Source organism: Rosa rugosa, chromosome 1 (assembly GCF_958449725.1).
Source record: "Rosa rugosa chromosome 1, drRosRugo1.1, whole genome shotgun sequence".
Lineage (NCBI taxonomy): Eukaryota > Viridiplantae > Streptophyta > Magnoliopsida > Rosales > Rosaceae > Rosa > Rosa rugosa.
In genome coordinates this window covers 2,630,774-2,657,659 of record NC_084820.1, presented here as the reverse complement: position 1 = coordinate 2,657,659, position 26,886 = coordinate 2,630,774, and the positions used below count along the sequence as shown (strand labels likewise).

The 26,886-nt window shown below is 37.7% G+C and overlaps 4 protein-coding genes and 1 long non-coding RNA gene across 6 annotated transcripts; 3 read left to right on the top strand and 2 right to left on the bottom strand.

Moving 5' to 3' along the window:
* Positions 1–5,239: 5,239 nt before the first annotated feature.
* LOC133710255 (EIN3-binding F-box protein 1-like) lies at positions 5,240–8,731 on the top strand. Its single transcript, XM_062136282.1, has 2 exons — positions 5,240–5,468; positions 6,053–8,731. The coding sequence occupies exons 1-2, from the start codon at positions 5,444–5,446 to the stop codon at positions 7,957–7,959; spliced, it is 1,932 nt and encodes a 643-aa protein (XP_061992266.1). The 5' UTR covers positions 5,240–5,443; the 3' UTR covers positions 7,960–8,731.
* A 3,809-nt stretch (positions 8,732–12,540) lies between these two features.
* LOC133710240 (EPIDERMAL PATTERNING FACTOR-like protein 8) lies at positions 12,541–13,426 on the top strand. Its single transcript, XM_062136265.1, has 2 exons — positions 12,541–12,815; positions 12,909–13,426. Exons 1-2 carry the CDS (start codon positions 12,743–12,745, stop codon positions 13,169–13,171), a joined length of 336 nt encoding a protein of 111 aa, XP_061992249.1. The 5' UTR covers positions 12,541–12,742; the 3' UTR covers positions 13,172–13,426.
* A 145-nt stretch (positions 13,427–13,571) lies between these two features.
* LOC133710217 (CBL-interacting serine/threonine-protein kinase 24-like) lies at positions 13,572–18,386 on the bottom strand. 2 transcript variants are annotated; one of them, XM_062136240.1, is made up of 15 exons: positions 18,192–18,386; positions 17,803–18,065; positions 17,618–17,680; positions 17,451–17,522; positions 17,243–17,350; positions 17,050–17,124; positions 16,867–16,920; positions 16,201–16,326; positions 15,801–15,890; positions 15,446–15,568; positions 15,054–15,173; positions 14,539–14,655; positions 14,238–14,294; positions 14,062–14,136; positions 13,572–13,928 (listed from the first exon to the last, which is right to left on the bottom strand). In XM_062136240.1, exons 2-15 carry the CDS (start codon positions 17,971–17,973, stop codon positions 13,833–13,835), a joined length of 1,347 nt encoding a protein of 448 aa, XP_061992224.1. In that variant the 5' UTR covers positions 17,974–18,065; positions 18,192–18,386; the 3' UTR covers positions 13,572–13,832. The 2 variants fall into 2 exon arrangements, with proteins under 2 accessions (XP_061992224.1, XP_061992217.1); XM_062136233.1 differs by having other exon boundaries at positions 17,803–18,033; positions 18,192–18,385.
* Positions 18,387–21,319: 2,933 nt separating this feature from the next.
* On the top strand, positions 21,320–23,179 carry LOC133710232 (F-box protein At3g12350-like). The gene is made up of 2 exons (XM_062136252.1): positions 21,320–21,680; positions 22,650–23,179. Exons 1-2 carry the CDS (start codon positions 21,606–21,608, stop codon positions 22,932–22,934), a joined length of 360 nt encoding a protein of 119 aa, XP_061992236.1. The 5' UTR covers positions 21,320–21,605; the 3' UTR covers positions 22,935–23,179.
* A 1,314-nt stretch (positions 23,180–24,493) lies between these two features.
* On the bottom strand, positions 24,494–25,903 carry LOC133710250 (uncharacterized). The gene is made up of 3 exons (XR_009846574.1): positions 25,797–25,903; positions 25,386–25,660; positions 24,494–24,739 (listed from the first exon to the last, which is right to left on the bottom strand). It is a non-coding gene; the product is annotated as an uncharacterized LOC133710250 (long non-coding RNA).
* Positions 25,904–26,886: the final 983 nt, after the last annotated feature.

Sequence of the window (26,886 nt, the reverse complement as noted above, 5' to 3'; positions counted from 1 at the left end):
AAACAAAAAATGTAAACCACAAGAATTCAGAAGAAGAAAAAAAAAAAAAGGTCCGTGGACGGTGGACATTGAACAATATGAAGAGAAGGAAATGGTCGGTAGCTTGGCGTAGTCTTGAACCAAAAGAAATATAGTGACTTGCAATTATAGAAAAAGCAAAGAAATGAAAACCCACACGGAAAAGCTAATTCTTGTAGCCTCTAGAGGTTTTTGAAAGCGATCCATCGATTGTAACCCACATTATTTTCAAAACCCTAACCCACCAATTAAGTCTAAAATGTTGATATTTTGAGCCTACATAATTAAAAGATTAATGTTATCTTTGAAAAATGCATTGGACCTACATAATTAAAAGATTAGTATTATCTTTGAAAAATGCAAATTCATGCACATATCCTCACTAGTCACACCACTATGCTTTGTCCAGGAGAAGAGAACCCAAATGGGAGTATGACACTTGAGTACCTTTGCCTCTCCTAAACCGTGTTTAAAATTCTTTCTAGCCTACCAAAACATATCATATTATATACGTCGATATAAGATGCTTTGTATATATATACACACATGCATTGTGTGAATCCGACTCTCTGCTGTGACCGTTATAGGAAACAAATTTTGACCACTTCTTCGTTCCAAGTGAATGAATTGAACCCTGAATTTCAAGAAGAACAGTCTGCATTTTGACTTGTATTATTTGTACGGCCGGTCTGGATTACAGGCAACTTCCTGGACTCCTTCAACATTTACACACTAACATTAAGTCGTCATTGTATAATTCATCTAACAATCTAGAGGAAAAATCAAGAAGAAAACTTCCAATACAATAAAACAATGTCTCTGAAAAAATATGTCAAAATAATTTAATTAAATAGTTCTAGTTAACTACGTAACTTACATCTAAGTTTTATAAATTATAGATATGTTAGTAGCTTTCTCTAAAACTCTCTTATCTTTATAGTCAGTGTCAACTCTTACATTCTAACACTATAACAAAAATATTTAATAGCTAAATGGCAATTGTAATTAATTAGTGTTAATTTACCCCCTTTGTTAATGATAAGATTAACCCTTCATGGATCGCAGTGGTTTTGCCCCTAGCTCGTTTTAAATAGTATTAATCTCTCATTAGTCGTAGTGTGTAGTTATAGTGCACTTGAGATGGTTCCTAGCGCCCTTTTCAAGTCATTATGTAGTTACTAATTAAGTAATTATTGGACTGATTCTGTTTCAGCTGGATATCACAATTTAACAACCACTTGTCTTATATATTTTATATAAACGCGGTTTCAATTCATGAATGAATTGAACCTGCCCAAAAACTTCAACCAATGTTAGTAATAATACGGATTTCTTTTAAATCTAATCTTGAAAAATAATAAAGCAAAAGTAAAGTAGAGATTGGCCCAAATTGGAAATAATTATTCATATCGATGATTGAGAAAGTGACCCCTTAGAAAAACTTGTGATCCCTGGTTTGCTGTCACTAGTTGTGTGTTATCATTGTTAACCAAGTTGATTAGGAAAGCTGATTAAGAAAGGAAAGTATAGCTGCTACAAAAGATGGAATCTCTAATCTAACCCATTTGTTTCTATCGAGACTAGGAAAGCACACAGCTTCACCTTAACTAGCAATCTATATTAGCCAACTGTGAGCACTTTCATCCACTTTGTCAAAACCCTAGTGGCAGAGGATCACCTATTATTTTTATTTTATTTTTTGATGACAAGAGGATCACCTATTTAATCTTTTATCTCATTCCCATTTGAGTAATATGAAACTGCATCTTATTAGTAAAACAATGACAAGCTAACTGCTCTACTTTTCTTAATTCTTCTTCCATTTTGTGAGGGTATAATTCCATCCTTTGCTGGATTCTCATTTGTATGGAAAAGGGGTTGTTGGACCACAGTGTTTCGATTCAATGAATGGAGATTAACAAATCAATTCACCTTTTATAAACTTGGTAAATGAAAGTTTAATTACCAACCATAATTGGTAATCCATTGGAAAAGATCACCCAACTTTGTAAAATGACTAAATTTGAATGGAAAATAAACTACCAACCATTGGACACAACATGTTACAAAGTTTTGAAACAATGCATGAATCTTATAGTTAACTATATATATTCCATTATGAATAGAAAAATCTCCAAGCTCTACTACAGTCTAACAGCAAGGGCTAAATTATAATTAATCAAACACCACAGCATAAACAGTTGGTCAAATTAGTGCATTTTTTCTTGGTGGATTTGTCCCCAATTCTTAAAAAAGATGTTGTAGAATGCATCAAATAAGGGGTTGCAGAGTAAAAAAGGTTACCTACAAATTGTTCCAATTTTTGACAGGTTACTTACATTTTAAAAATATATTAAAGTATGTTGAATATATATTCATACTCTAATTTATGCATATGTAAATCATATTTATTGATTGTAATCGTTTAATAAGTTCTCCGTATTATCCAGATGCCGTAATTATTTTTAATAGAATTTTTTTTTATATTCATATACCAACTTTTTATTGTTTAAAGTATTTATTTAGAATATGTAGAATGTTGTAAATTGTCTGTTTTGACGGTCACATTGTCAAACCTAGCGTAAATTGCGTTAGATATGTTTTTACATAAAGGGAGAAAAACATGAATGCCATACACTAAATTTTATAGAAATTTCGTTCACATTCATACCCTAACTTTTAGGATTAAATTCAGTTTACTCCCCTGAACTTTGGGGTTAAAATCAGATTAGTCCCTCTTTCTGAAAATCAATCTCGATGGTCCCTATACTCTCAAATGATATCATCCGAGTCCAAAATTTGAATTTGGCTCCAAAAGTGACGTCAGCTGCTGACTTGGAGCCGACATAGGGTCCCACTTTTCAGCTTTACAACCTCCAAGAAGGCAAAATTTCCAAACTAACCTTTGGGCTAAATTCACCCAAAAAAAAAAATTGAAGAATGCTATCCCAAATTGATCTAAACCAGTGGTAGAGGAGAGAGAAAGAGATTTTCAGATTTACTTTCTCTCTCCTCGAACTCTGTCTCTCTCACAGACACAAACCCAGAAGCAAATTGTGAAGATCTCTCCTCCTCTTCCAATCCCAATCCATCGATATCACACACACATAAACCTTGGAGAAGGGCCGTTCTTGACAGCTTGTTGGCCGTACTTGCGCCATCTGTACCCGTCGTCTAGGTTAGCAACTACACCAGATCCATCATGAAAATCAAAAACCCAAACACTCCAAATAATCATTATCATGAATCGGACTCGATAAATTTGGTCGATTAAAAGAAAGGCGTGGAAATGAAGCTTACTATTTCTGGGTCTTGTCCGGATCTTGGTCAGCATCTTCTTCCTCATCTGTTGTTTTTGTCGTGGTTTGCTTCTCATTATTATTCGCCTCGATCATGAGCTTCGTTAGACGAGGACGAGTTAGGTGTCGTAAGAGCAGTATTGGCAGTAGAGTTCAAGGCCTCGGAGTTAGTCTCACTCTCCGGCACTGTAGACGACACCGGCGACGGCGATGGAAGCGCTTGTGTTTGTATTTGTGTTTATTGTTGCTGCTGAGGTGGCATCATCATAGTCATCAACGAGTTAGACGGCGTCGTTTGGGTCCCGAAATCAAATAGAGGAGCGTAGTCCCCCGCGTTGCCGAGCAAGTCCATGAAACCAAGGGAATCCCTCTCGGGTTCTGAGTCGAAGATGCCGGAGAGTGAAGAGAAGGTGTTGGGTATCATCGGAATCTCGTGATCGGAGAAAAGTGCTGAGTTGGCCATCTGTGCAGAGGAGGAGGAGGAGGAGGAAGAAGAAGGTGTGTATTAGTGTTAGAGGTGAAGATCAACAATTCACAAAGCAAAAGTGATCAAAAATTGAAATTAGGGTTAGAGGAAATTGGGATTAAGAAGGTGTATATTAGTAGCTGTTGCTTGCTTGCTTCCATGTTGACTTTGCGGCCGTTGGTATATGGGTCTTTCATGGCGGAGAAGAAGAAGAAGAAGAGAGAAGCCTACTGTGTTGAGCGTGAGGGTAGAGAGAGAGAGGCAACTTTTCTGGTTTTTGGGGTAACAAGGGGTAGTTTGGACATTTTATCCAAACTGAGGGTCAAAGGCTGAAAAGTGGGACCCTATGTCGGCTCCAAGTCATCAGCTGGCGTCACTTTTGGAGCAAAATTCAAATTTTGGACTTGGGTGATGTCATTTTAGAGTATAGGGACCATCGAGATTGATTTTCAGAAAGAGGGACCAATCTGATTTTAACCCCAAAGTTCAGGGGAGTAAACTGAATTTAATTCTAACTTTTAATTGTTGATGCAAAATCATGAATATTGTCTGTTTTGTCGGTCAAACCGTTAAATGCGGTGTTAACGACCTTAGATATGTAATCCATATAAAAAATAAAAATTTGAATGTAATATACTGGATTTGGTACAAATTTCATTCACCTTCATATACTATCTTTTAATCTTTTCAAAACATTTGTTCATAAAATGCAAAATTCTTTATCTGTTTCGTTGGTCAAACCGTGAAATTTAGCGTTAATTACATCAGATTTATTTTTCACATAATAGGGGGAAAAAAATTTAGATGCCATACGCTTGATTTTGGTAGAAATTCTGTTCACATTCATATATTGATGTTGATCTTTTAAAACATTTATTCATAATATGTTGAATATTGTATATTGTCCCGTTCTTTGGTCAAATCGTCAAAAGTAATGCTAATTGTTTTGACATTTCTATATCAGATCACTTGGGCCGATGTTAGAGGTATATTCGGTTTGAATTACGTCGAGGCTCACGTCAGATTGATCTTATAAACTACATTACCCGACAGTTAAAATTGATAATTTTGTATGATCGTGTTTAATGCTAAGTAACTGTACAAAAAATTAACTACCAAACACTTCGAGTCATGTTTGATATCTCATTTATTACATTATCGAATCGACGATCTGCATGAATATGTATATAGTAAGTTCGAAATTACATACCAAAATTTTGGGTTCTATTTTATGTTTAATCCTAAAATAAACAGATAAAAAAAGATTTCCTAGTTTATTCAAAAAAAGATTTCCTAGTTTCCGGTTTGGTTGTATTTTGGGGGCCAAGGGAGGTGGTTATGGTTGGGAAGACCGGTTTTGGGGAAGAATACATTGCATTTGATTTGCATGTAGGGAGATGTATGTGAGAGCGACACCTTAGTATTTCTTTTCCCCATATAAAGCTTTTGCCATCTACACAGACCCCATCATCCCATTCAACCTCCTCCATTCCTCTCCTCCATTTTTTCTCCTCCATCTTTTTTCCCTACTCGTTAGGGTTGTTTCTTAAATGCTCTGCACCCTCTTCACTCTAATCTCAACGCTTTACATCTTCAGCTGTCTTCTCTTTTGCCTTCAAGAACAGTTTGGACTCTCCTCGATTGTTACAAAGCTGCACTCATGCCTACCCTCGTTAATTACAGTGGTGCGTTTCTGGGTTCTGCTTTTCATTTTGTGTTATTGTTCTGGCTTTGTTAATTCAGTTTTGTTGATCTTGATCTAGTTTTGGGAGGTTGATGTTCATGTTTTGGTCTTTTGTTGTCATTTCATGTTGATTTATATGTCTGTAGCCTTTGATTGCTTGGTGTTCTGTTGGTTGAAGAATGCCTAGATTCCATGTCTGGTTTTGATATTAAATACATATGCCTAGATCATAATCTGCAATATGCATGTATGCCCTCGGTTTCTATATTAGCAATTTGATCCTTGGATGGGAGGTGTTTGAATTGTTTCGTAAAAAAGCCTATGCCTTTGTGTAGATTTATGGAGATTAGATCGCTGAGAAATTTAAAGCAATGATCTTTAGGGAAAAAAATTCAACAGGATTGGATAACAATGATACATTGATGCATTGAATGGTAAAAGTATTACCTTTAGATCTAATTGGTGGTGAATAGTTAAGCTGTTTTAATGTTGATCGGGGACTAAAATCGCTTAATTGCATGTTTTGAGCAAAGCTCTGGATAATCTTTGCTGAATTTTCCGGTTCTTTTCTTTGGGTGTTTTCAGGTGACGATGATTTCTACTCTGGGGGCTCTTTCTACTCAAATCCCATGGATTTGGGCTGCCTGTTGTCACTTGGCTCCAATGCAGATTTGTATTACCCTTCTAGCAAGCGGGCTCGCATCAGTTCCAAATTTGACTTTGCAGGGAGCAATTTTGAGCAAGAGAAGAAAGCTTCCATTGAAGTTCTTCCTGAGGAATGCCTCTTTGAGATCTTCAGGCGCTTACATGGTGGCAAAGAGAAGAGCGCATGTGCCTCTGTCTCCAAGAAGTGGCTTATGCTCCTAAGCAGCATCCGCCCATCTGAGAAGGAGATCCCCAAATCAGATGACACTGAACTGACCACAGGCGATGAGGATCAAGAACTGGAAGCTGATGGTTTCCTTACAAGATCTTTGGAAGGGAAGAAAGCAACAGATGTCAGACTTGCTGCTATTGCTGTTGGAACCAGTAGCTGTGGGGGACTGGGGAAGTTGTCAATTCGAGGTGGCGATTCAATTCGTGGAGTTACCAACCTTGGCCTGTCAGCAGTTGCTCGGGGATGCCCTTCTCTCAAGGCTCTTTCTTTGTGGAATGTCTCTTCTGTTGGTGATGAAGGTTTGATTGAGATAGCTAAAGGCTGCCCTTTGCTGGAGAAGCTTGATCTTTGCCAGTGCCCTTCAATTTCCAGCAAAGGTTTGATTGCAATTGCAGAGAACTGCCCAAATTTGACTGCTTTGAGTATTGAGTCATGTCCCAAGATTGGAAATGAGGGCTTGCAAGCTATTGGAAAGTCATGCTCCAAGCTGCAGTCCATATCTATCAGGGACTGTATTCTTGTTGGGGATCATGGAGTATCTAGTTTGTTATCGTCAGCGTCTTCTGTTCTGACAAAGGTAAAGCTTCAGGCTTTGAATATCACAGATTTCTCGCTTGCAGTAATTGGGCATTATGGCAAGGCTGTTACCAATTTAGTTCTCACTGGTCTCCAGAATGTCAGTGAGAAAGGCTTTTGGGTCATGGGTAATGCTCAAGCTCTGCAGAGTCTGATCTCATTGACAATCACTTCCTGCCGAGGAACTACAGATGTCAGTCTTGAAGCCATCGGCAAGGGCTGCACAAATTTGAAGCAGATGTGCCTTCGCAAGTGCTGCTTTGTATCCGACAATGGATTGCTTGCTTTTTCCAAAGCCGCAGGATCACTTGAGAGCCTGCAACTGGAGGAGTGTAACAGGGTTACCCAATCAGGGATTATTGCTGCCCTGTCGAACTGTGGAGCAAAGCTGAGGTCTCTTACCCTAGTAAAGTGCATGGGAATCAGGGATATTGTTGTAGGAGTACCTATGTTCTCTCCTTGCACATCTCTTCGATCATTGTCCATTAGAAACTGCCCTGGTTTTGGTAGTGCTAGCCTGGCGGTGGTGGGAAGGCTGTGCCCTCAGCTTTGCAACGTAGACCTGAGTGGTCTCTATGGAATGACAGATGCTGGGATTCTCTCACTTCTAGAGAGCTTGGAGGATGGACTTGTCAAAGTGAATCTTAGTGGCTGCTTGAATTTGACAGATGAAGTAGTTGTGGCCATGGCTAGGCTACACAGGGAAACCCTGGAGGTTCTGAATCTTGATGGGTGCAGGAAGATCACCGATGCAAGCTTGGCAGCAATCGCAGCCAACAGCTTGTTTCTTCGTGAGCTAGATGTAACAAAGAGTGGAATCACGGATTCTGGCCTTGCTGTCCTCTCCTGTGCTGAGCAGATCAGTTTACAAGTGCTCTCCATATCTGGTTGTTCTAAAGTATCAAACAAGAGCCTCTCTTCCCTGAAAAGATTGGGCAAGACCCTGTTGGGATTGAATCTCCAACACTGTACTGCAATTAGCAACAGATCAGTTGAGCTGCTTATAGAGAGCTTATGGAGATGCGATATTCTTGCCTAATCAGGAACAGAACAACTCGCCAATTTGCTGAAGCAGAGTAGCGCATATGCAGTTGGTGTCCAGAACTCAGAACTCTAGTTTGGCTCATCATAAAGTAGATCTAAAAGCTCATACAGTCGGTTCGTACAGGTAGCAACGTTCAGCTTACAACATTTTTGGCCCATTCGTGGTGGCGCTGCTGGTAGTTCAGTGGCTTGGTTGTTTTCAGGGGACTTTGGCAACTTTCATCATCCACTTTTTGCAGGCTTCATGGTAAAGCCTGTTTTTTAGCCTCTCATTCAACGTGAGGCCTGCCTCTTCCATGCCCATGGTTCCCTGAAATACAGTCACCAAGCTCTGATTTAAGGTTTCCACTTGCGTACCGGGTCCTCCTTTTGTCTTGCTGGATCATCTGCTTTACCTGGTGTTTTTAAGCTCTGTCCTGCATTCCTCGAGGGATGTCTGATTAAGCTTTCTTTTTATTTTCAGTCTTATGGAAGTCTGTTGTCTGAGATTGGTGTTCTTTCTTTTCATTTAGGGTCTAGCACATGTTTATGGAACTTTGTTTTCCTTCCATGGAGCATCTAGTGTGGTTGCTTTCTGCTTTTTGTAAGTTTGGGTTCCTCTTACTTTTTGCCTTTGGTGTGGTGGCAAGTGATTTCGGTTAGTCTGCCATGACAATCTTGTTTAGGGTTGTTGTTTTTCCCACCAAATGTCCTAGTTATGCAGGTTTCTCCTTTCTTTATGAATTGTACTCTGCAATTACCAGTAATGAAATCAGTCATTTGCTCAATATGGTTTGCTTTTCTCTCATACATGAAATACATAATTGGACATTGCTGATTAAATCTGTTTTATGTACTACCACAAGCTTAGAAGAGTTGCATTGCCAGAAAAAGTTCTGGCGATGCGCAACATTAGACCTTGATGGTTTTGCTGGTGATGATATTGAATTATGAGAAAAATTCAGCTACCGTCCCCAAACTATTCTGCCAAGGTCAATTTGATACCCGAACTCTCAAAACTATCAATGTGATACCCAAAGACCTAAATTAGCATCAACGTGATACTTCCGTCCAAAAATTTTTACTGCGCCGTTTGTTTGCTGACGTGGCAAGCACGTGAGTAAAAAAAAAGAAGTGAAATGACCCATTTACCCTTCTTTTTTTTGGAGAAAAATTCAGCTATCGTCCCCAAACTATTCTGCCAAGGCCAATTTGATACCCGAACTCTCAAAAGTATCAATATGATACCCAAAGACCTAAACAACGTGATACTTCAGTCTAAAATTTCTGACGGCGCCGTTTGTGTTGTTGACGTGGCAAGAACGTGGGTCCAAAAAAAAGGTGAAATGACCCATTTACCCAAATCGAGCAATTGACAGTGTGTGAGAGAAGCCAAAGGTACCAAGTACCAGCTGCCAAGTCTTTTTCTTGATCTAATTGTGCTCAAATGCTATCTGGGTTGGTTTTGCTTTTTTGGTTTATGTTGGGTTTGTGTTTAGTTCTTGTATACATGAATTCATAGTTATATGTTGCTTTGACCTTGTGATTGTGATTTTGATCGGAGTATCTGATATCTGTTGTTACTGACATGACGGTGGTGGTGGAGGAAGATGACGCTGAGGTTATGGCGGTGGAGGAGGGCGTTTGATGAACGGAGGTTCTATTAGCGAATGGGTGATGGTCTTTGCGAAGAAAGAAGATGGTTGGTGGAGCTAAGGTTCACCAGAATTTGGTGTGCAGCGAACCAGTTTCCCAGTTGGTTGTCCCGAAAGAGGAAAGTTGTTGGGCGGAGAAGAAGGAAATCGGTTTTGGCGGAGAAGAAGACATGGGAGTCTCTGGGTGCCCAGAGCAGTTTTCTGGGTGCAGAAAGATTTGATTTTTTTTTTTTTTGTTAATCGTGTCACCCAACTTTGGTTTTGGGTCCGTCCGCTGGGAGTTGAGTGCGAAGAACATGAATTTGTAGCAGGAATTGGAGAGGATGATGGCAGTGTTGGTGATGGTTTGGGCGGAGGGGAAGGAGATGAGAGAGAGGAGGAGGCGAGAGAAGAAGAAGAGGACTGAGGTTGAAGAAGAAGCATAAGCCATTTTTCTTTGATTCATGGGTGGAGGAGAAGGAGCGGAGCTTGCGGCGGTTTGGCTAGAACAATATCCCAGAAGAACAAGAACAAGAAGAAGAAAAATAAATGAAAAAAAAAAGAAAAAAGAATTAACAAAAAAAAGAAGGGTAAATTGGTCATTTCACTTTTTAAAGGGCCCACGTGCTTGCCACGTCAGTAAACAGATAGCGCCGTTAGAGATTTTTGAAGGAAGTATCACGTTGATGTCAAAATACGTCTTTGGGTATCACATTGATACTTTTGAGAGTTCGGGTATCAAATTGACCTTGGCACCATAGTTTGGGAACGGTAGCTGAAATTTTCTCAAAAAAAAAAAATGAAAATTAACAAAAAAAGAGTAAAAAGTCGATTTTGCCCTTCTTTTTTTTTACCCACGTGCTTGCCACGTCAGCAAACAAATGACGCCGTCAGAAATTTTGGACGGAAGTATCACGTTGATGCCAATTTAGGTCTTTGGGTATCACATTGATACTTTTAAGAGTTCGGGTATTAAATTGGCCTTGGCAGAATAGTTTGGGGACGGTAGCTGAACTTTTCTCTTGAATTATTGATACAGACACTGATGGGGGAAGTGGAATTTCATAGTGGAGAGCTTAGAAAACCAACTGTAATTTCTATTAAAACTAAAATCTGAAGTGAAAATTCTGTGGGGTAGAGAAGATGAGATGGCAGGGCCAAGGGTGTTGGTTTAGGCAGATAGCAAGTAGGGTTTGGAAGAGATCCTGAAATAATGGTGAAAGCAACTAAATGCAGAAGTGAGATGGCAATGAGATGAAACTCAAACTTGTATCAAAGAGTAGGCAGATGTTATTTACAGAGAGGACATGGGCGGTGAATCGGTGATAGAGGTGGGAGAAATGTCAGGATGATGCAACTGTTGCTGCATGCCAAGTGAAAGCAGCAGTAACAGTGGGCCTTTGAATTTGATTGATAATGGAAATGAATAAAGAAAATGCAGAACCATCTCTTCTGAATCTTGTGAGAGATGCATATATGGCTAAGCTACTGTTGATTATGTTATATGAATGATATGACCATTTGTCCTATGTATAACAGTATCCCTACCCTATATCTCTATGAAAGGTGACAAATGTCCACTATGCAAATGTCCACTATCCAAAAGCTAAGGTCCTAGACTCCTAGACTACAAGGGGGACTGGTAGCCCACTAATGTTGTCCTCTCTTTTCCATGTGGTTTTTCTGAACCATATTACACTGTCCCTGTGGCACAGATTCTCTGCCCCCTCCAATTTCAACCTTACCATCGTTATGATCTTCACCAGAAAAAGAGAGATTCTAGCTAGCTCTAATTAGAAAAATTAAGTGATAGTACCAGTTTATCTGGCTAATTCTGATGAAGTGAGGTACTGGGATCTCTCACCAAAACGTTGTGATAGGATTATGGAAATAGAGTTTACATGATTTTAGCTATTTAGAATTTTTGATATGCATATGATTGTAACACATATAATACATAGGCTAATGCATATACACTTGCACTATTTATATGACAGTTGACACATAACTTGCTGTGTTCTATACTATTTCTGTATTATGAGAGAGTGAGATATTAGAAGTAACTAAATCAATGCATTATAGAATACACATAATAAATTACTGTATGGATTATGAACATGTGGTTTATATAACCCATCAAGTACAGATGTAAAAGTGACTGAGGTATCTACTAAAGCAGTAGTTTTACATGGGAGTGTAATGCATGTTCAGATTTGCTTTGCTATAGTGATTATGTACTTATGCTATAATATTACGAGATTAGATTGCTAGAATTTAAATGTTGTTGGTCTACTTTCATGTAAGATATTATGTATCACTAAAACCTAAAATCAAATTGATTTGTATACCATGTGTTTAATTATTGTGTCATATGATTAGTAACGATGATTGAGCATATTGTTCGTTCACTCTTTGGGCAGGGTAATACTAAAACAAATAACAAAACTACAACTCTCCTCTACAGACAGAGGTACCGCTTGTTGGTCCTGGAAGCATGGGCTCTTAAAAGAAGAGTCATGGCCTCATGGGTGATATTCCAAAGTACAAATTCCCTCCCTCATCAACTAACATAGATTGATCGTAGTAAATTATAGTAATCATACCAATCAAGACAATGTCGAACCACAGTAAATCATGCTCGTTATCTAAGCTTAGTGTTTACTGCGAGATTTGAGCTGCTGTACGTATAGCATATTCCAATCACGTATAGATACAAAGATGATACTTCAAATCATGCAGAAAAGAGTGGAAGACCATATGTGATTTATAGCAAAACAAAAGCAAAGTGGACAAATGGAACAGGTAAAAGCCACAACATGTACGGTGACAAAGTACAGAGAGAGCAATCCCTCTGCAATAATGTCAAGTTTGCAAAGAAAAGTCAAGTCAGCAAAGTTTAAATTGAAAAAGATGAAGCAAAACTTGTAATTTTGTCACTTAAATAGAAACAACAAGTCAATAGATATAAATGAGTAAATAACAGTTGGTTCCAAAAAGAAAAGCTTAAAAACCCAGAAGCATTCAAGTCCAGAGACCCCCTATTAAACTAGTGTGAGTCTTAGATTCACTTCATTACTCATCAAAAGCCACACAAGCTCATCAATCATCATCAAGACCAAAGGTCCAAAGCCATAGCTGATCTCAAGGTTTCTAGCTAGACTGGTAATGATGGCTGCTTCTTCTAGAATCATTCTGATGATGCTCATCGTCTGTCTCACATTCCTTTCTTCCAATTCAGGTAACCCATTTTAGGTGAAAAACATGTTAGCTAAACTACCTTGGTATTTCTAAACCTTTTTTTCCTTTCTTTTCTGGATTTTTCTTTCTGTAGGTGAGCCATTGTTGCCAAGAGATCAGCATGGTGATCATGAGCAGCAGTTGAAAAAGCAAATGAAGATGGCGTTGGGTTCGAGCCCGCCGCGGTGTGTTAACAGGTGCATGAGTTGCAGGCCTTGTACGGCCACTCTTGTGGTTCCTCCACACCACCACAAGATAAACAATCTCAAGGCCACACCGGATCATTACGACGGAGATGAGACCTATTATCTTCTCTCATGGAAATGTAGATGCAGGAATAAGTTGTTCCAACCTTGAATAATCTTGGCCTAATTGACCCATGATTATGTTTGTTGCTATTTTTGTATGTACTTATTGGTACCAGCTATGATGATATTATAGATCACCTTCATGGATTTGTCTTCATAATTGATACCAATAAGTCCTTCCATGGACAAACTCTCTGTGTTTGCGCTTGTATTTACAAAGGTTTATCAGCATATATATGGTTATTTTGCTCTTTCGTTGTAAAGGTTTCAGTTGCAGAGATTCTGGGTTCATACAGATTCTGGGTTCAGATTTGCCATTGAAAATCAATGCTTCTATAGTGATATGATTCAGTGAACGAATTAGGTGAACGTCTAGTTTGATTAGTTTAACTGATTGCTTGGTGCTGGTCCAAGATCCAAAGTCATGAAATTGCAGTGAAGAATTCGTGGGGTGGTGAAAGCTATAACTATATTGTTGAATTAAACGAACAATCTTCGCGACGATACATTTTGGGAAGAACTTCCGCATACTAAATACAAGGTAACGAGTCTTCACAGAAGTTTACTACAACATTCTTGGCGGACCAAAACTTTAAAAAAAAATAGTAGATTTAGGGCACACTAGCTAGTATATGACTTTTTGAGGGGGGGGAATTGCCTCCCTATGTTGGCCTGCTTGTGGATTTGCGTCACACCCAAGGAATTATGGGTCAGCAAGTCATCGTTCTAAGTAAATTGGAACTGGCCGTGCCCTCTTTCGGTTTCCATATAATCTCATCTAACTTGGCACAGAAATTTTTGTAAAACTGCAAAAAGAGAACCGCAGGCATGTAATTTAAATAGTGTATTTTTTTGTTTTTGTTTTCGGGGGGGGGGGGGGGGGGACAATATAAGAATATTTGAGTGCATGAATCTGAATAATCCAGTAGGAAATCTAACCTTGTGATATTCAAGAGTTTCACCAGCGGCCTTTCGAACATCCACCATAAAAAGGGATGGTGCAACTTCGAAGATCTATATAAGAAAGATAACAACCATATTAAATAGTGGTGTACTGTATTCAAGGCATCCTCTGGAAAGATACTTGAAATATCATGCAGATAAAGCTTAATTACCTCGAGGACAACTGCAAATTGCCCAGCCTTATTTGCAGATATACCTTCAAGTCTTGTCTGTGGTGCAAGATTTGAAAACTACATTAGAACATGTCTTATAAAAGTTGAAGGAAAAAAAAAAAAAAAAAAAAAGCTAAATGACTTTCAGGTAGCATCATATGCAATACATATTGGCTTCCAGAATTCCAGTACACAACAAGGTAGTTCAACAAGTTATACTACAACCTCAATCAAGATCATTAGTCAAGGTATAAGACTTGGGAAGATCAAATAAACTAAGAAGTAAAATTACAAAACAAACCTTGAAATTCCGTGTATGGACCTTGAGACCCATTGATTCTGCAACAGCTTCTACATTTGAAATTATAACTTTAGCTGGTTTGCGGGAGACAAAACGAGTTTGTCGTTTTATACAATCCTGCAGGAGAAGAGAAACTTTAGAGAGAGAGAGAGAATTCCAGTACTGATCGATTTTGCAACATTATACTAGTCCTCATCACATTTCTAGCATAATTTTGGGAATCAACCCTTATAAAGAGCTTTTAGTAGACTGTGAGCAATGGTGACAACCAGAAATAGAGAGATCCAATCAATTTGCAGGAATACAAAGAAACACTTCTTCGTACTTCTAACAGAGTAGCAACACTTTTGTATAAAAGGTTAAAAATACAAAGAAGCAAAAGGTGATAATTCAAACTTTCAACCAAAGTAATAAGTAATGGTTAGTCCCATAAATACTTGTGGAACTATGAAGAAATATTTGACAAGGGTCTTTCTGGAAATATATGCAGAAGGGAGTAAAGTATACAACTATACCTGTCTCCTGTCGAACAAAGCAGATAAATTTAGCCCTTGGGAGAGGGTAATCATCTCAAATGCATTCATTAATAAAGGACCGCCGTCTTTATTATCTGTCCTTTCTTCTGCATATTGATCCTGTGAAATACCAACAGTTGACACAAACTTCCTTTGTTAGCAATCAAATGGATGCATTTCATGCCAAATGAAAAGTCACTAAGACCCTCCCATTTTATTAGTTTAGTAACTTTGTTTTGACCAGATTACGTAGTCTGTACCATCATAATCTTTTTGTGTGTTGGTGATGGATTATCTGTCTTTCATATTGGTATAAAACACAAAATTCTGTAACTTGCATCAGAAAGTTTCTCAACGAAAATGGAGTAGCACAAAAGAAACGGCCAACCAACCTCAATGTCCTCAAAGACTGCACGAACATCATCTAAACTGACTTCCTCATCTTCCCTATATTCAACAGGCGCATAATGTTTTCTAAACCAAGGATCCTTTCTGATTCCTTCAATCCGAATACGCTGCATTAGCACAAGAACCAGTCAAGAAAGCAAAGGGGAACCTTAATCCTAACTCCATTATGCAGATATGGTTTTCTTTGGTCTTTTTTCTTTCACAATCGACATTATAATTAAGTTGGCTAAATTTTGAATAATCATGATGATATATATGATGTGAGATTATTCGTATAAACCTTTCCATCAATTGGCACAAAAAATACTCAAATCGCATATGGTGAAATAAAATACTCACAGTTTTAGGATTGGGATCAAGTATCTTATGTATTAATGAATTTGCCCCTGGAGAGAACCAAAACGGGCAGGAGAACTGTGCTGCATTAATCTACAAACGAGCCAGAAGAAGCATTAGAAACTATTTTAAACTCTAATGATAACAGTCTATACAGCAAAAATTGTAGGAGTGATGTGGGGTGGGAAGATTCTCTAATGGATGATAGATGCATAGATGTGATTTGGAGTCTATACAAGACGACTCAAAAGGAAAAAAAGAGGAGTTCCCTTGCGAGATACTTATGTGTGCACAAAGTAATAACGAAGAAAATGATTGTGCTAGGCATGGACATTTGCAATGTGCAATCCCAAATTTCTGTGCTTGCAAGGAATTCTTACTAAATCCAGTAAATTTAGCACACCTTTTCATATAAGGTAGCAAGGTTTGTCTCATGAAATGGGAGGTATCCAGCCATTAAAACAAAGAGGATGACCCCACACGACCAAACATCAGCAGCTGCACCATCATAACCTTGATTGCCCAGCACCTGTTTGCCAATGAGACATAACATAATCAGCATAAGGTATTGTTTTCTCTTTTCCTTTCCCCCTTCAATTCTCACACATTCACATGCTCCCTTTTAAAGGGAAGCAATGACAAGCTTTGTCTTTAAAGGTGAAGGGCCTTAATGTTAGGGAACACATACAACTTGTGAGACAACAAAGAAACTCTAGAAAGTCAAAGATGGATGCTGCATAACCTATCATGATAACATGAATGTAACAGGAAACTTGATATACATGTCCCAGTAACCATAATTTGGTGAAGAACAATAGAGAAGAAGCAACCTAGATACACAATGAGCAAGACCTCCAAAGAACATTCTCCCCTTCCTACCCTCCAACTACTTAGGACAGGGGACAGGGTATTCAGACAATCTCTTCACCAATTTCCTAGCCTCCCCTGACTTCAATTCCTCTCTTCCACCTGATTTCTATAATTATTGTTTTTGGATATAATCTAAGTGACATCATTTCCTCATCAATTTTTGTGGTAAATGCAACATCAAAGTGTGTAAAAGATTTACCTCAGGGGCGACATAGTTTGGGGTTCCACATGTTGTGTGAAGAAGACCGACCCCCTGCTCAGGATATAGGCAAAACAAGAATGCCAATGAGAGATTGAGAAAGGATAAAGTATAGAAAAGCATCTTTCATTAAAGTAACTCCTCGTACGCTATTGAATAAAAACAGAATTAGATAAAGCTTACTTGCTGGGGCAATGCACTTAGTCCAAAATCAGAAACTTTCAAATTTCCATAAGAATCAAGGAGAAGGTTTTCAGGCTGTAAATGCAAATCACAAGAAAAACAAAGAACTAATCAGTACTAGACCAGTTTCGGAAATTTACAGAACGAAGCCGAAAATTAGTGTCAAACTGAATGTCTGAATGTTGATTTTCACCTTCAGGTCTCTGTGGTACACACCCTTACTGTGACAATGAGACACTGCATCTATAAGCTGCTGAAAGTATTTCCTTGATTCATTTTCCCGAAGCCTTCCTTGATGAACCTACAAGTCAAAACAAGTGTTACGAGTTTCAGTCAGTAGTGAATTAGCTATAAATGATGGTCCAAAATCACTGTTTCAAGCAGCTAAGAAGAAACCTTACAATTTTGTCAAACAATTCTCCTCCGGTTACAAACTCAAGAATTATATATATCTTTGTCCGGCCAGCCAAAACCTAGTATTTGAAAAGCGAAAAGAGTCATTTCAGCTGTAATGCGACAAGAACATACACTCCAGCAGCCTCAAAATGTTACGAAATCCAAAGCTTACCTCATGCAACCTCACTATATTCGGATGCCTGACAATCTTCATTATGGATATCTCTCTTTTAATCTGAAAACACAATTAGCCAAATCCATAATCAAACCTATAAACATCTAGGATTGTATCTCAACTTAAACCAACTCGAATTTCGATACACATTAAATTTGGAGGAAGATAATGGAAGCGAGTACCTGATCAACCATTCTGTGCTTGAGAATGGTGCTTTTGGCCATAACCTTCACGGCAACACTCTCGCCGGTCTCGGCGTTCCTGGCGAACTTAACCTTGGCGAAGGTTCCTTCGCCGATCGTTCGCCCAACCTCATACTTGCCTACATTTCTTGTCACCTTCTGCTTCATCATCGTCTCCCTAAGCTCATTTCCCGCCGATCAAACTCTCCGATTCTCCGAAACTCAAAACTCCTGCAACGCCAACACAAAAGGCTTCAATTTCACTGTGAAAACGAAGCTATAAAAATCAACACAGCCAAAGCAAATCTAAATTTCTCAATCGAAGGATGGAGGATTCGAAAACCGAATCGGCGATTGAAGAGGTTAACAGAATAGGCCACCGTACTTACCAGGAAATGCGAATATTCCGGTCGCAGGAAAAGCAAGGCACGTGCGATTGGGGACCTCCAGAAGCCGGCTTGAGCTAATCTGAAGGTCTCTTGGCTCCGACGAGGCTTCTGCAGCTCAAGATGGAAAGAGAGAGAAGACTCCAAATTTAACCGCTGAAATGTCTCCTTTGTTTCGTGAAAGATGTAGCTGACATGACGGGTCTATCTTTTAGTCTTTATACAAATTTTCTATTTGTTATTCCGATCACAATAAATATTTTTCTTTTTTTTTTGTTAGGGAATTTTTTTTTCTGGATCAAATACAATAACTAGTCTATTGTGGGTCGAGCTCACGAGTCACTACCTTCCACTTACAAAGAACAATTCTTAGGTTCACCCCTAGAGTGAATGAGCATATTCACCTCCGTTGTCGATTAACATATTTTTACTTAATAAATTTATAATTCAACGGTCTATATCTTAAATTATCTTTTAAAGATCATCTCTGTAGAAAATCAATCGAATCAGAAATCGTTTAATTATCTAATTGAATCAAACAAATGGATGGTTCTAACAACACTTACTACTACTATGATGAACCGTCCATGTATTTCATAGAAATAAATAACTAAAAGGTCTTCAATTTGATTGATTTTTTACAGAGCTAATCTTTATATTACGTTATACAACATGAATGGTTGGATTAGAAAATTATAAAGTTATTATGCGTTAATCGCAAGATAGGGTGAATTTCACTCTCTAAGGCAAAATCATTTATCTAGTCTAATCTGCCAACACTCAATTGTGATACATATATCAACTAGAAACATCTTAGAAAGTATATAGAAATCACTCCCACTTGAGAAGGCTTGAAGTTCAGAATGTCTTGAATTTGTTATACCTAAACCCTAATATTTTTTCTCTCTACACCTCCTCTTCCCCACTTCACACCGCTAATTTCCACCGATGACCCCATCCCAATCTCCAACACCGTCTCTAATTTCACGTTATATTCAATAATGATGGTGAATTCCTGAAGATGTCAATGGGTAAATTTTAAGCAGAAGATCAAGATTGAAGATCACTTGGTTATGAACCACACTGGGCTGCTGGGTTTAACTGGCGTTTGGTTATGAAGGTTCTCATTATCTATACATTCACTTGCTTTAATCATGATTTGATTTGTTTTTGTCAGCATTTGGTTATGACCCATCATTTTCTCATTATCTTAACATCACAAACATAACCCTATTGGAAGTATTTGATATGTTTCTATCTAAGCAAAGTAATTCTGAACAAGAATCATGCCTTCGATTTGAAATACCTTCAATTTTCGCCACCACTCATCTATCTATATATTGTAATTTGTTTTGATAGCGATGTTAAGAGCGATAGAGGAGAGATCGCCGTCGAGATCTTGCTGGATTGGGAACTTTGAGAGTTTTTTTTTTTTTTTTCTTTTCAATGATAAGGATAAATTAGGATTTTAAAATTTTAAAAAATATAGAGAGGTCTAAAGAGTAAATAAGGAGGTCTAAATAGAACAACACAAGAGGGAAAAAGTGTTGATGAAACGAAAAAAGTTGGATAACAAAACAAAGTGGAAGAAAACTTTTGTGCGATATACCACTTTGCCACGTGATATATGGGAAAATAGTTATTCTCAACGGAAAAAAAGTCGTCGGTGGGTCTGAGTGATTTTCGGGTTTGGGCGCCTGTGACGAGGAATTAGTCTGACTTTGCTGTGATACTTTCGTAGACCTCGATTCGAGTACTGACTCTATGAGTGTGTTACTAACTCGCAAACGTATCCGATGTGCCTTGCTGCCTCATACCCGATAAAATAAAATAAAATAAAAAATTAAACTTTTAATTAGAGGATGTTACTAAAAATCACATGTTTATACAAATATGCTCTAACTTGTTCTTGATAATGGTTTATGTGATATATTGTAATTGTAATGGGTTGGGCCTTTTTTATGAGTGACCAGTCTACAAATGTTTTCTTTTAGCTTTTTCGAATAACAAAGAAGAGTCTTGAGCGAAAATTTTCTTTAGTACTCTAAAGTATGAGTCATTAAATTAGTTACTGTTTGTGGTGTTCCCAATACTATTAAGTAATCTAATCACTCTATAGAGTTTCAATATTATAAAATACTATTTTTCATTTTTGAAATATAATTGTTGAAGTAGACATGTCACTGCCACTACACTACTTGTTCATTGAACTAAGAAGAAATAAGATAGGTATAGGTCTTTGTTTTTTTTTTTTTCTTTCATTTTTTTTATCAAATCAACAACTCATATATAGCAACTAGCCTATTGTGAGTCGAGCTCAAGACCTCACACTCACAATTAAGAGACTTACGTCATTAGACTAAATGGAACTGGACATTTCTTTTTCATTTTTGATTGAGCAACATTTACTTTCGCGGTTGAAGATATTAAAGTCACTTCATAGTATTCCTTGACATCTTGTATATTTGTATTGCACTGAAAATGAGTGCCACGATTATTTCATCCATACATATGATATGTACCTCATTCCCACGATGGTCAAATATATATCATATTGTGTATAGTTTACACATTGGGAAAACAATTAAAAGCCTAAGATGTAACATGAACGATCCTTCTTATCGATCAAGGTATATATATATATACTCTCTGTGTGTATTGTTTGTTTGATCAAGTCAAATTAAAAAAGAAGAAAACAAGCAATTAATTAAGAATGATCGAGTTGCGTATGCATGTAAATAAAACAATTTAACAATTAAACAAGCAACATCAAATCAATGCTTGAGATCCACGTGATGCTTTCTTTGCCTAATGTAAGGGAGGATTCATAACAAAGGAAAATCGACGTTTATTTTCAGACAAAACAACCAGATTAATTTAATTAAGTGCTTAAAAACATAGGGAAATGATGCAAAATGTCATATTAGAGTATGAAATGATAAAAAAATCACCTAGTTTCCCACTTGATAAAAAGGTCCATAACAAATTGTTAGTAATATTAATATAGTCCTTATAAATAATGAGGTGATGTTAAAAAATGTCAATTTTTAATTTTTTTGATTCCAAGTATGCCCTTAAAGGCAATACCCCGTTTATAACTTTTCATTCAAAATTTTAGATATCTAATTTTCTCTCTCTTTTGATCAGAAAGCTTGATTCGATTTGATCGGAGATTCTCTGTTCGAGTTTCTCTCTCCGCCGCCAGCTTCCAATTGAGCTTGGTCTCTCTACGAAGATCTGAAATCTCAGTTTTGGATCTTCAATCCAGAGCTTTGTTCTCTTTTTCTCGATCTCTGGCACCATCGCTCTTCGCCTTGATCACGTCACTTTTTCTTCTTCTTCGTCTTCCGCCGTGATCAAGCCGAAACACGTCGCCCTTGGTGAGAATCGAAGGATTGAAATTGCAGGGATCAGATTATGAACAAGGCGAGGTCCTACTGGTTCAGCCAGAAGGCCACCAAGGAGATCTCCTCCGTCGACGATGATATCAAGGTAAGCTCACTTCTCTCTCCATTTTGATTCAACTTGTTTGATCTGGTTTCGCGATCCTGAATTGTTGTGTTTTGGATCAGAAATTTGAATTCGTTAGCTACTTAATTGAGTCATTAGATTAATTCATTTAATTATTGTTTAATTGAATCTTAGGATGATTGATTTCCCTGTTATATGTGTTAAGATGATTGAATCTTAGCTGTAACGCATGAAAATTGTATGGTCTTGCTTCCCTTGTGGATGAGATTTTTGTTATAATTCATCAACAAATTTCTTTGTATTGGCATGTTGTGCCTCATAATCTCCAAGCTAGTTACTTTCTGAGATTGTGGCTTCAAAACTGTGTAACCATAGAGGGAATGGAAAGGTCGTATTTGATGCTGCCAGCTATGTCATTTATTTAGCTCATTTTCAAACCTAACATGATGTGTTTGTGGTGGTTCAAGTCTGGTGTGAGATGCTGATATATTGTTCAACTTCTTTTCTTGATAATTATATGCAAGGGGGTTTATTAGTACGTTGCAGTATCTCTTTCCTTTATAGGCTTGTCAAAATTATGGATTGTTTCACATCTTTAGCATATATTAGGCGTTGTCAAAACTAGGTACTAGAACATACATGCCAGGCCTAAAAGTGTTTTGAAGTGTGGCTCAATTGAAAATTATGTTTTTTGTTATGAGGGAAGTCTGTCTACATGAAGCCGTTGTTTTTTAGTGCTGGGAAGAATTATTGTTGATGCTTATCATTCTTTGAATTGGTTTAGTAGAATTTTCAAACTAATGGGCATTGTTGGATCAATCATATTTAGGAACATAATCGGCTAACTTTGAGATAGCAGCTCTAGGGTTAACTGATTGATTTTGTTGTATTCTTGCTTCCTTTTCTTGATTTCTTATTACCCGATGGTGGATTTAGAAGAGATATCAAGTGTGACTCAATTTAATCCTTGTCAATTGTCTCTGTTTGCAGGGAATTTATGATGATATGAACTTGGGATTTTACCTTGTTGCATATGATGACATTGGGGGCATTTCCTACCAAAAGGCTTGCGACTTGTCTAGTCACATTTGCAGTTTCACTCGGGTTATCAGTAAGCACCCAATCTTTTGGTCTACAGGCCCTACTTTTTCCGAGTCTCCGTTTGTCCCAAAGGAAGAAAGTTTATATAATAGTCGCATACATATTCGACAAAATGCCGTAGCAGATCACATTCACCAGCTCACAAGAATTGAAGTGGTCTCTCGGATTCTTTGAAGTTGTCGGTTACTTAATACTTTTACACCTAATAGGCTTTTTAATTGGCCTTCCATGACGCAGTAATTTCCTTTGTTGAAGTTAAGACATTATATAATAGGTTTACTGTAATCATATAGCCTGAATTTTGTCTCCAGCAATTTAGTTAATGAGTTTCAGAAACTATGTCATGTATTTTCTTTGCAAATGTAATGTATTTCCATCTAATTGTTTTTCAAATAAAGTGGTTATATATTGGAAAAATTTGACGATATCTGATAACTTTGTCAGTGTCATGTGTACAACAATGACATGATCAGTGAAATAAAAATGTAGACTAGCCAATAATATGGATATAACAGTGACATGTAATATGTCACATTACATGTCACTGACCATGTCACTAACCAAGTAACTGTCAGTAGCCAAGTCACAAGTTAATAGCCAAGTCACTGTTAATCACATGTCACTAACTAAATAACTGACCATGTCACTAACCAAGTAACTGTCAGTAGCCAAGTCACAAGTTAATAGCCAAGTCACTGTTAATCACATGTCATATTACATGTCACTGACCAAGTAACTGTCAGTAGCCAAGTCACAAGTTAATAGCCAAGTCACTGTTAATCACATGTCACTAACTAAATAACTGACCATGTCACTAACCAAGTAACTGTCAGTAGCCAAGTCACAAGTTAATAGCCAAGTCACTATCACATGTCACTGACCATGTCACTAACCAAGTAACTGTCAATAGCCAAGTCACAAGTTAATAGCCAAGTCACTGTTAATCACATGTCACTAACTAAGTAACTGACCATGTCACATTACATGTCACTGACCAAGTAACTGTCAGTAGCCAAGTCACAAGTTAATAGCCAAGTCACTGTTAATCACATGTCACTAACTAAGTAACATTACATGTCACTAACCAAGTAACTGTCAGTAGCCAAGTCACAAGTTAATAGCCAAGTCACTGTTAATCACATGTCACTAACCAAGTAACTGTCAGTAGCCAAGTCACAAGTTAATAGCCAAGTCACTGTTAATCACATGTCACTAACTAAGTAACTGACCATGTCACCACCAAGTAACTGTCAGTAATATGGATATAACAGTGACTTGACATGTGACATGTGATTGACAATGACTTGGCCACTAACTTGTAATTAAGTCACAAGTTAATAGCCAAGTCACTGTTAATCACATGTCACTAACCAAGTAACTGTCAGTAGCCAAGTCACAAGTTAATAGCCAAGTCACTGTTAATCACATGTCACTAACTAAGTAACTGACCATGTCACCACCAAGTAACTGTCAGTAATATGGATATAACAGTGACTTGACATGTGACATGTGATTGACAATGACTTGGCCACTAACTTGTAATTAACATTGGACATGACCAGTGACCTGGCCAGTAACTTGGTCTATGCCGAATTCATTTCTCATTTTTATTTTTTCCTCAATATCAAATACTTGCCTATCAAATTAGTTCGATTAGAAAAATAAGAAGTAAGGCTACAAGTACTATCAGATTATATATTACAAATTCATCTTCAACAAATTATTATGCATTCATCTTCAGCAGACATTTTCTATGTCGTGAATGGGGTGTAACTAGACAAACGAGATTGGGTACTGATACATGCGAAGCAAGACAAGGCCGGTGTCATCTCATGTAGCATATTAGGGCAGATAATCTGTTGAAGCATGGTTCATAGTTTACTCGCATCAATCCAATATTCAGCAAGGTTCCATCATTAGTTCTTCACCTCTTCAGTGAAGCATGTCCAGTGTCACCTAAATGCTTATGTAATTGATTCCTGCAGCAGAGAAACCATCCACATCCAACTAATTAACATTACCAGAAAACTAAAACTATAATTATGATAAGAACAAATTAACCAAACAAATTGCTACAAAGTGAACCAAACTTGCTGCTATGCTAGTTAGACTATCCAAAATTTCAAGCATGGATAGTGCAAATGATGTTCAAAACATCAAATTCGAAATCAAATAAGCAGATAGACGAAGAAACAGAACTTCATATTATTAACAACAAATTCAAATGCTACATGGAAGAACCATAATTTTCCTTTTTTGTTTTACATGTAAAACTAGTAAAACCCACCAAGCCCAACACTATTATTTATATATTAGTACAAACTAATCAAACATATAAACTGGTAAAAGTTGTCAAGAGTCTTGCATGCCTTATAACTAGAGCAGGTAGCACATAAAAATTAGAAATGTCCCCTTCATGCATAAACATGTCTTAATCAAAAGCAGAATATGGATCTATATGGGTCTGTATACTATTAGATACGTACCAATGCACTAGCTACAAAGTACAAACCATTGGATTTGGTAACTTTTTTTTTACTATAAATGACTTGTATTTGGCAAAGGCATCAATTATCTGGTTCAGTAGATATCAGTCAGAGAAAAGATATCAATGGTGAAACATACCCAGTATCTCGTTCGAGCATGTTGAGAGAACATTGCAGCTGCACCATCAGTTTCCTTGATTCCAAACAACTTGAAAGTTCAAGACAACCTAGAGGAATCAAGTCATTCAACAATATGCTACCAATAATAAGAAACTCCCACACACCAACATCACCTGATTTAAACCATTACCATCAGGAAAATGTCAGTAACACTGCTAAGGTTATGGAGCAAACTGTACTTCTTGCTCCAATGCAAAAATAGCTCAGTATCAACATTACTTTCACCACATAAAACTGCATCCAACACAAATATTGCAATACTTCAAATATACAATACCAAATTCTCAGGCATTCTCAATCTAATCAAACTAAACCAGTGCCTTATAACTGATTTTGCTCAATAATAGCGACACAGATAGAGATCAACTACCTGACCAATGCAGCCAAGAACCTGTTCGCTTTTCGCAGTCTCGTCTCTGTTCTCATACAGCTCCAAATCAGGTACCTGAATTCGTCATATATAAAGAACATGATAATACCCACGGAAACATACAAGCTTACATACAAACATATATAAAGAACAAGTAACAAGGCCTCGATCTCCATATGCAGGCCAATACCACACACATAATTTTCCTTTGTCTACCTATAACTCCAAACAAACTCGTATAAATCCATTAAACTGAGCAATTCATCAGCAAGTTTGTCATCTCATACTACACTGCTGGTCAATTATCAAGTTATCAACAATATCAATAAGAAATGATGATTAAAGCTATAGCCTACAGCTTTTTTGGTGGAAAAATCAGGGATGCAGTTAGAGAGATACATGTGGCTTTGATGAAGAAGAAGACGAATCTCCGCCGTAGCGGCCGACGCGAAAAAAAAAAAAGCTCCTCATGCAATTGATTCCTCAAACTCCATCAAATTCACGCTAGATCTCGAAAAGCTCAAAAACGAAACTGGACCTGAGGAACTCCCGAAGCAACTCCCGGAAATACGCGCCGCCTCTACCAAATCTCTCCAAATCCACAGAGCCGATTCAAAGCTCCCGCTCCGGCGAAGAACGCAGAAACGACGTAGTAAGGGACCGGACGTACTGGACGCCATGGGAGGGAGAGAGAGAGAGAGGGAGATTTTGGTAAGGGTCGAGTCCGAATGGATTCAGACGGGCTTGGGTAACGGCAAGGGAAGAGAGAGAGAGAGAGAGAGAGAGAGAGAGAGAGAGAGAGAGAGAGAGAGAGAGAGAGAGAGAGAGAGAGAGAGAGAGAGAGAGAGCTGCCAGTGGCAGCTTTGATAATTAAACTTAACTTTAGTGGCAAGTTGTTAATAGGTGACCTTAATTATCATGAGGACATTTGTGGTGACTGGATTATCATAAGGTACTTTAAAATGACATCTTTTATCATTGTCCCTAAAAACATTTATTATATTCAAGCGCGTTCTAAGACTACAGCAATTTAGGTGTAGTGGTAAAGCCGCATGTTCATGCAAAGTTTGTATGGATATGGCTCGAACAC

Excerpts from the sequence above, each read along its gene's own strand:
- LOC133710240 (XM_062136265.1), top strand. The coding sequence starts at position 12,743 with ATGATGGCTGCTTCTTCTAGAATCATTCTGATGATGCTCATCGTCTGT. Across the intron at positions 12,816-12,908 it reads ATTCCTTTCTTCCAATTCAG|GTGAGCCATTGTTGCCAAGA; the intron begins GTAACCCATTTT and ends TTCTTTCTGTAG.
- LOC133710217 (XM_062136240.1), bottom strand. The coding sequence starts at position 17,973 with ATGATGAAGCAGAAGGTGACAAGAAATGTAGGCAAGTATGAGGTTGGG. Across the intron at positions 16,921-17,049 it reads TAAGTGCATTGCCCCAGCAA|GGGGTCGGTCTTCTTCACAC; the intron begins GTAAGCTTTATC and ends TATCCTGAGCAG. Across the intron at positions 15,891-16,200 it reads TTGCTACCTTATATGAAAAG|ATTAATGCAGCACAGTTCTC; the intron begins GTGTGCTAAATT and ends GCTCGTTTGTAG.
- LOC133710255 (XM_062136282.1), top strand. The coding sequence starts at position 5,444 with ATGCCTACCCTCGTTAATTACAGTG. Across the intron at positions 5,469-6,052 it reads TACCCTCGTTAATTACAGTG|GTGACGATGATTTCTACTCT; the intron begins GTGCGTTTCTGG and ends GGGTGTTTTCAG.
- LOC133710232 (XM_062136252.1), top strand. The coding sequence starts at position 21,606 with ATGAACAAGGCGAGGTCCTACTGGTTCAGCCAGAAGGCCACCAAGGAG. Across the intron at positions 21,681-22,649 it reads CCGTCGACGATGATATCAAG|GGAATTTATGATGATATGAA; the intron begins GTAAGCTCACTT and ends CTCTGTTTGCAG.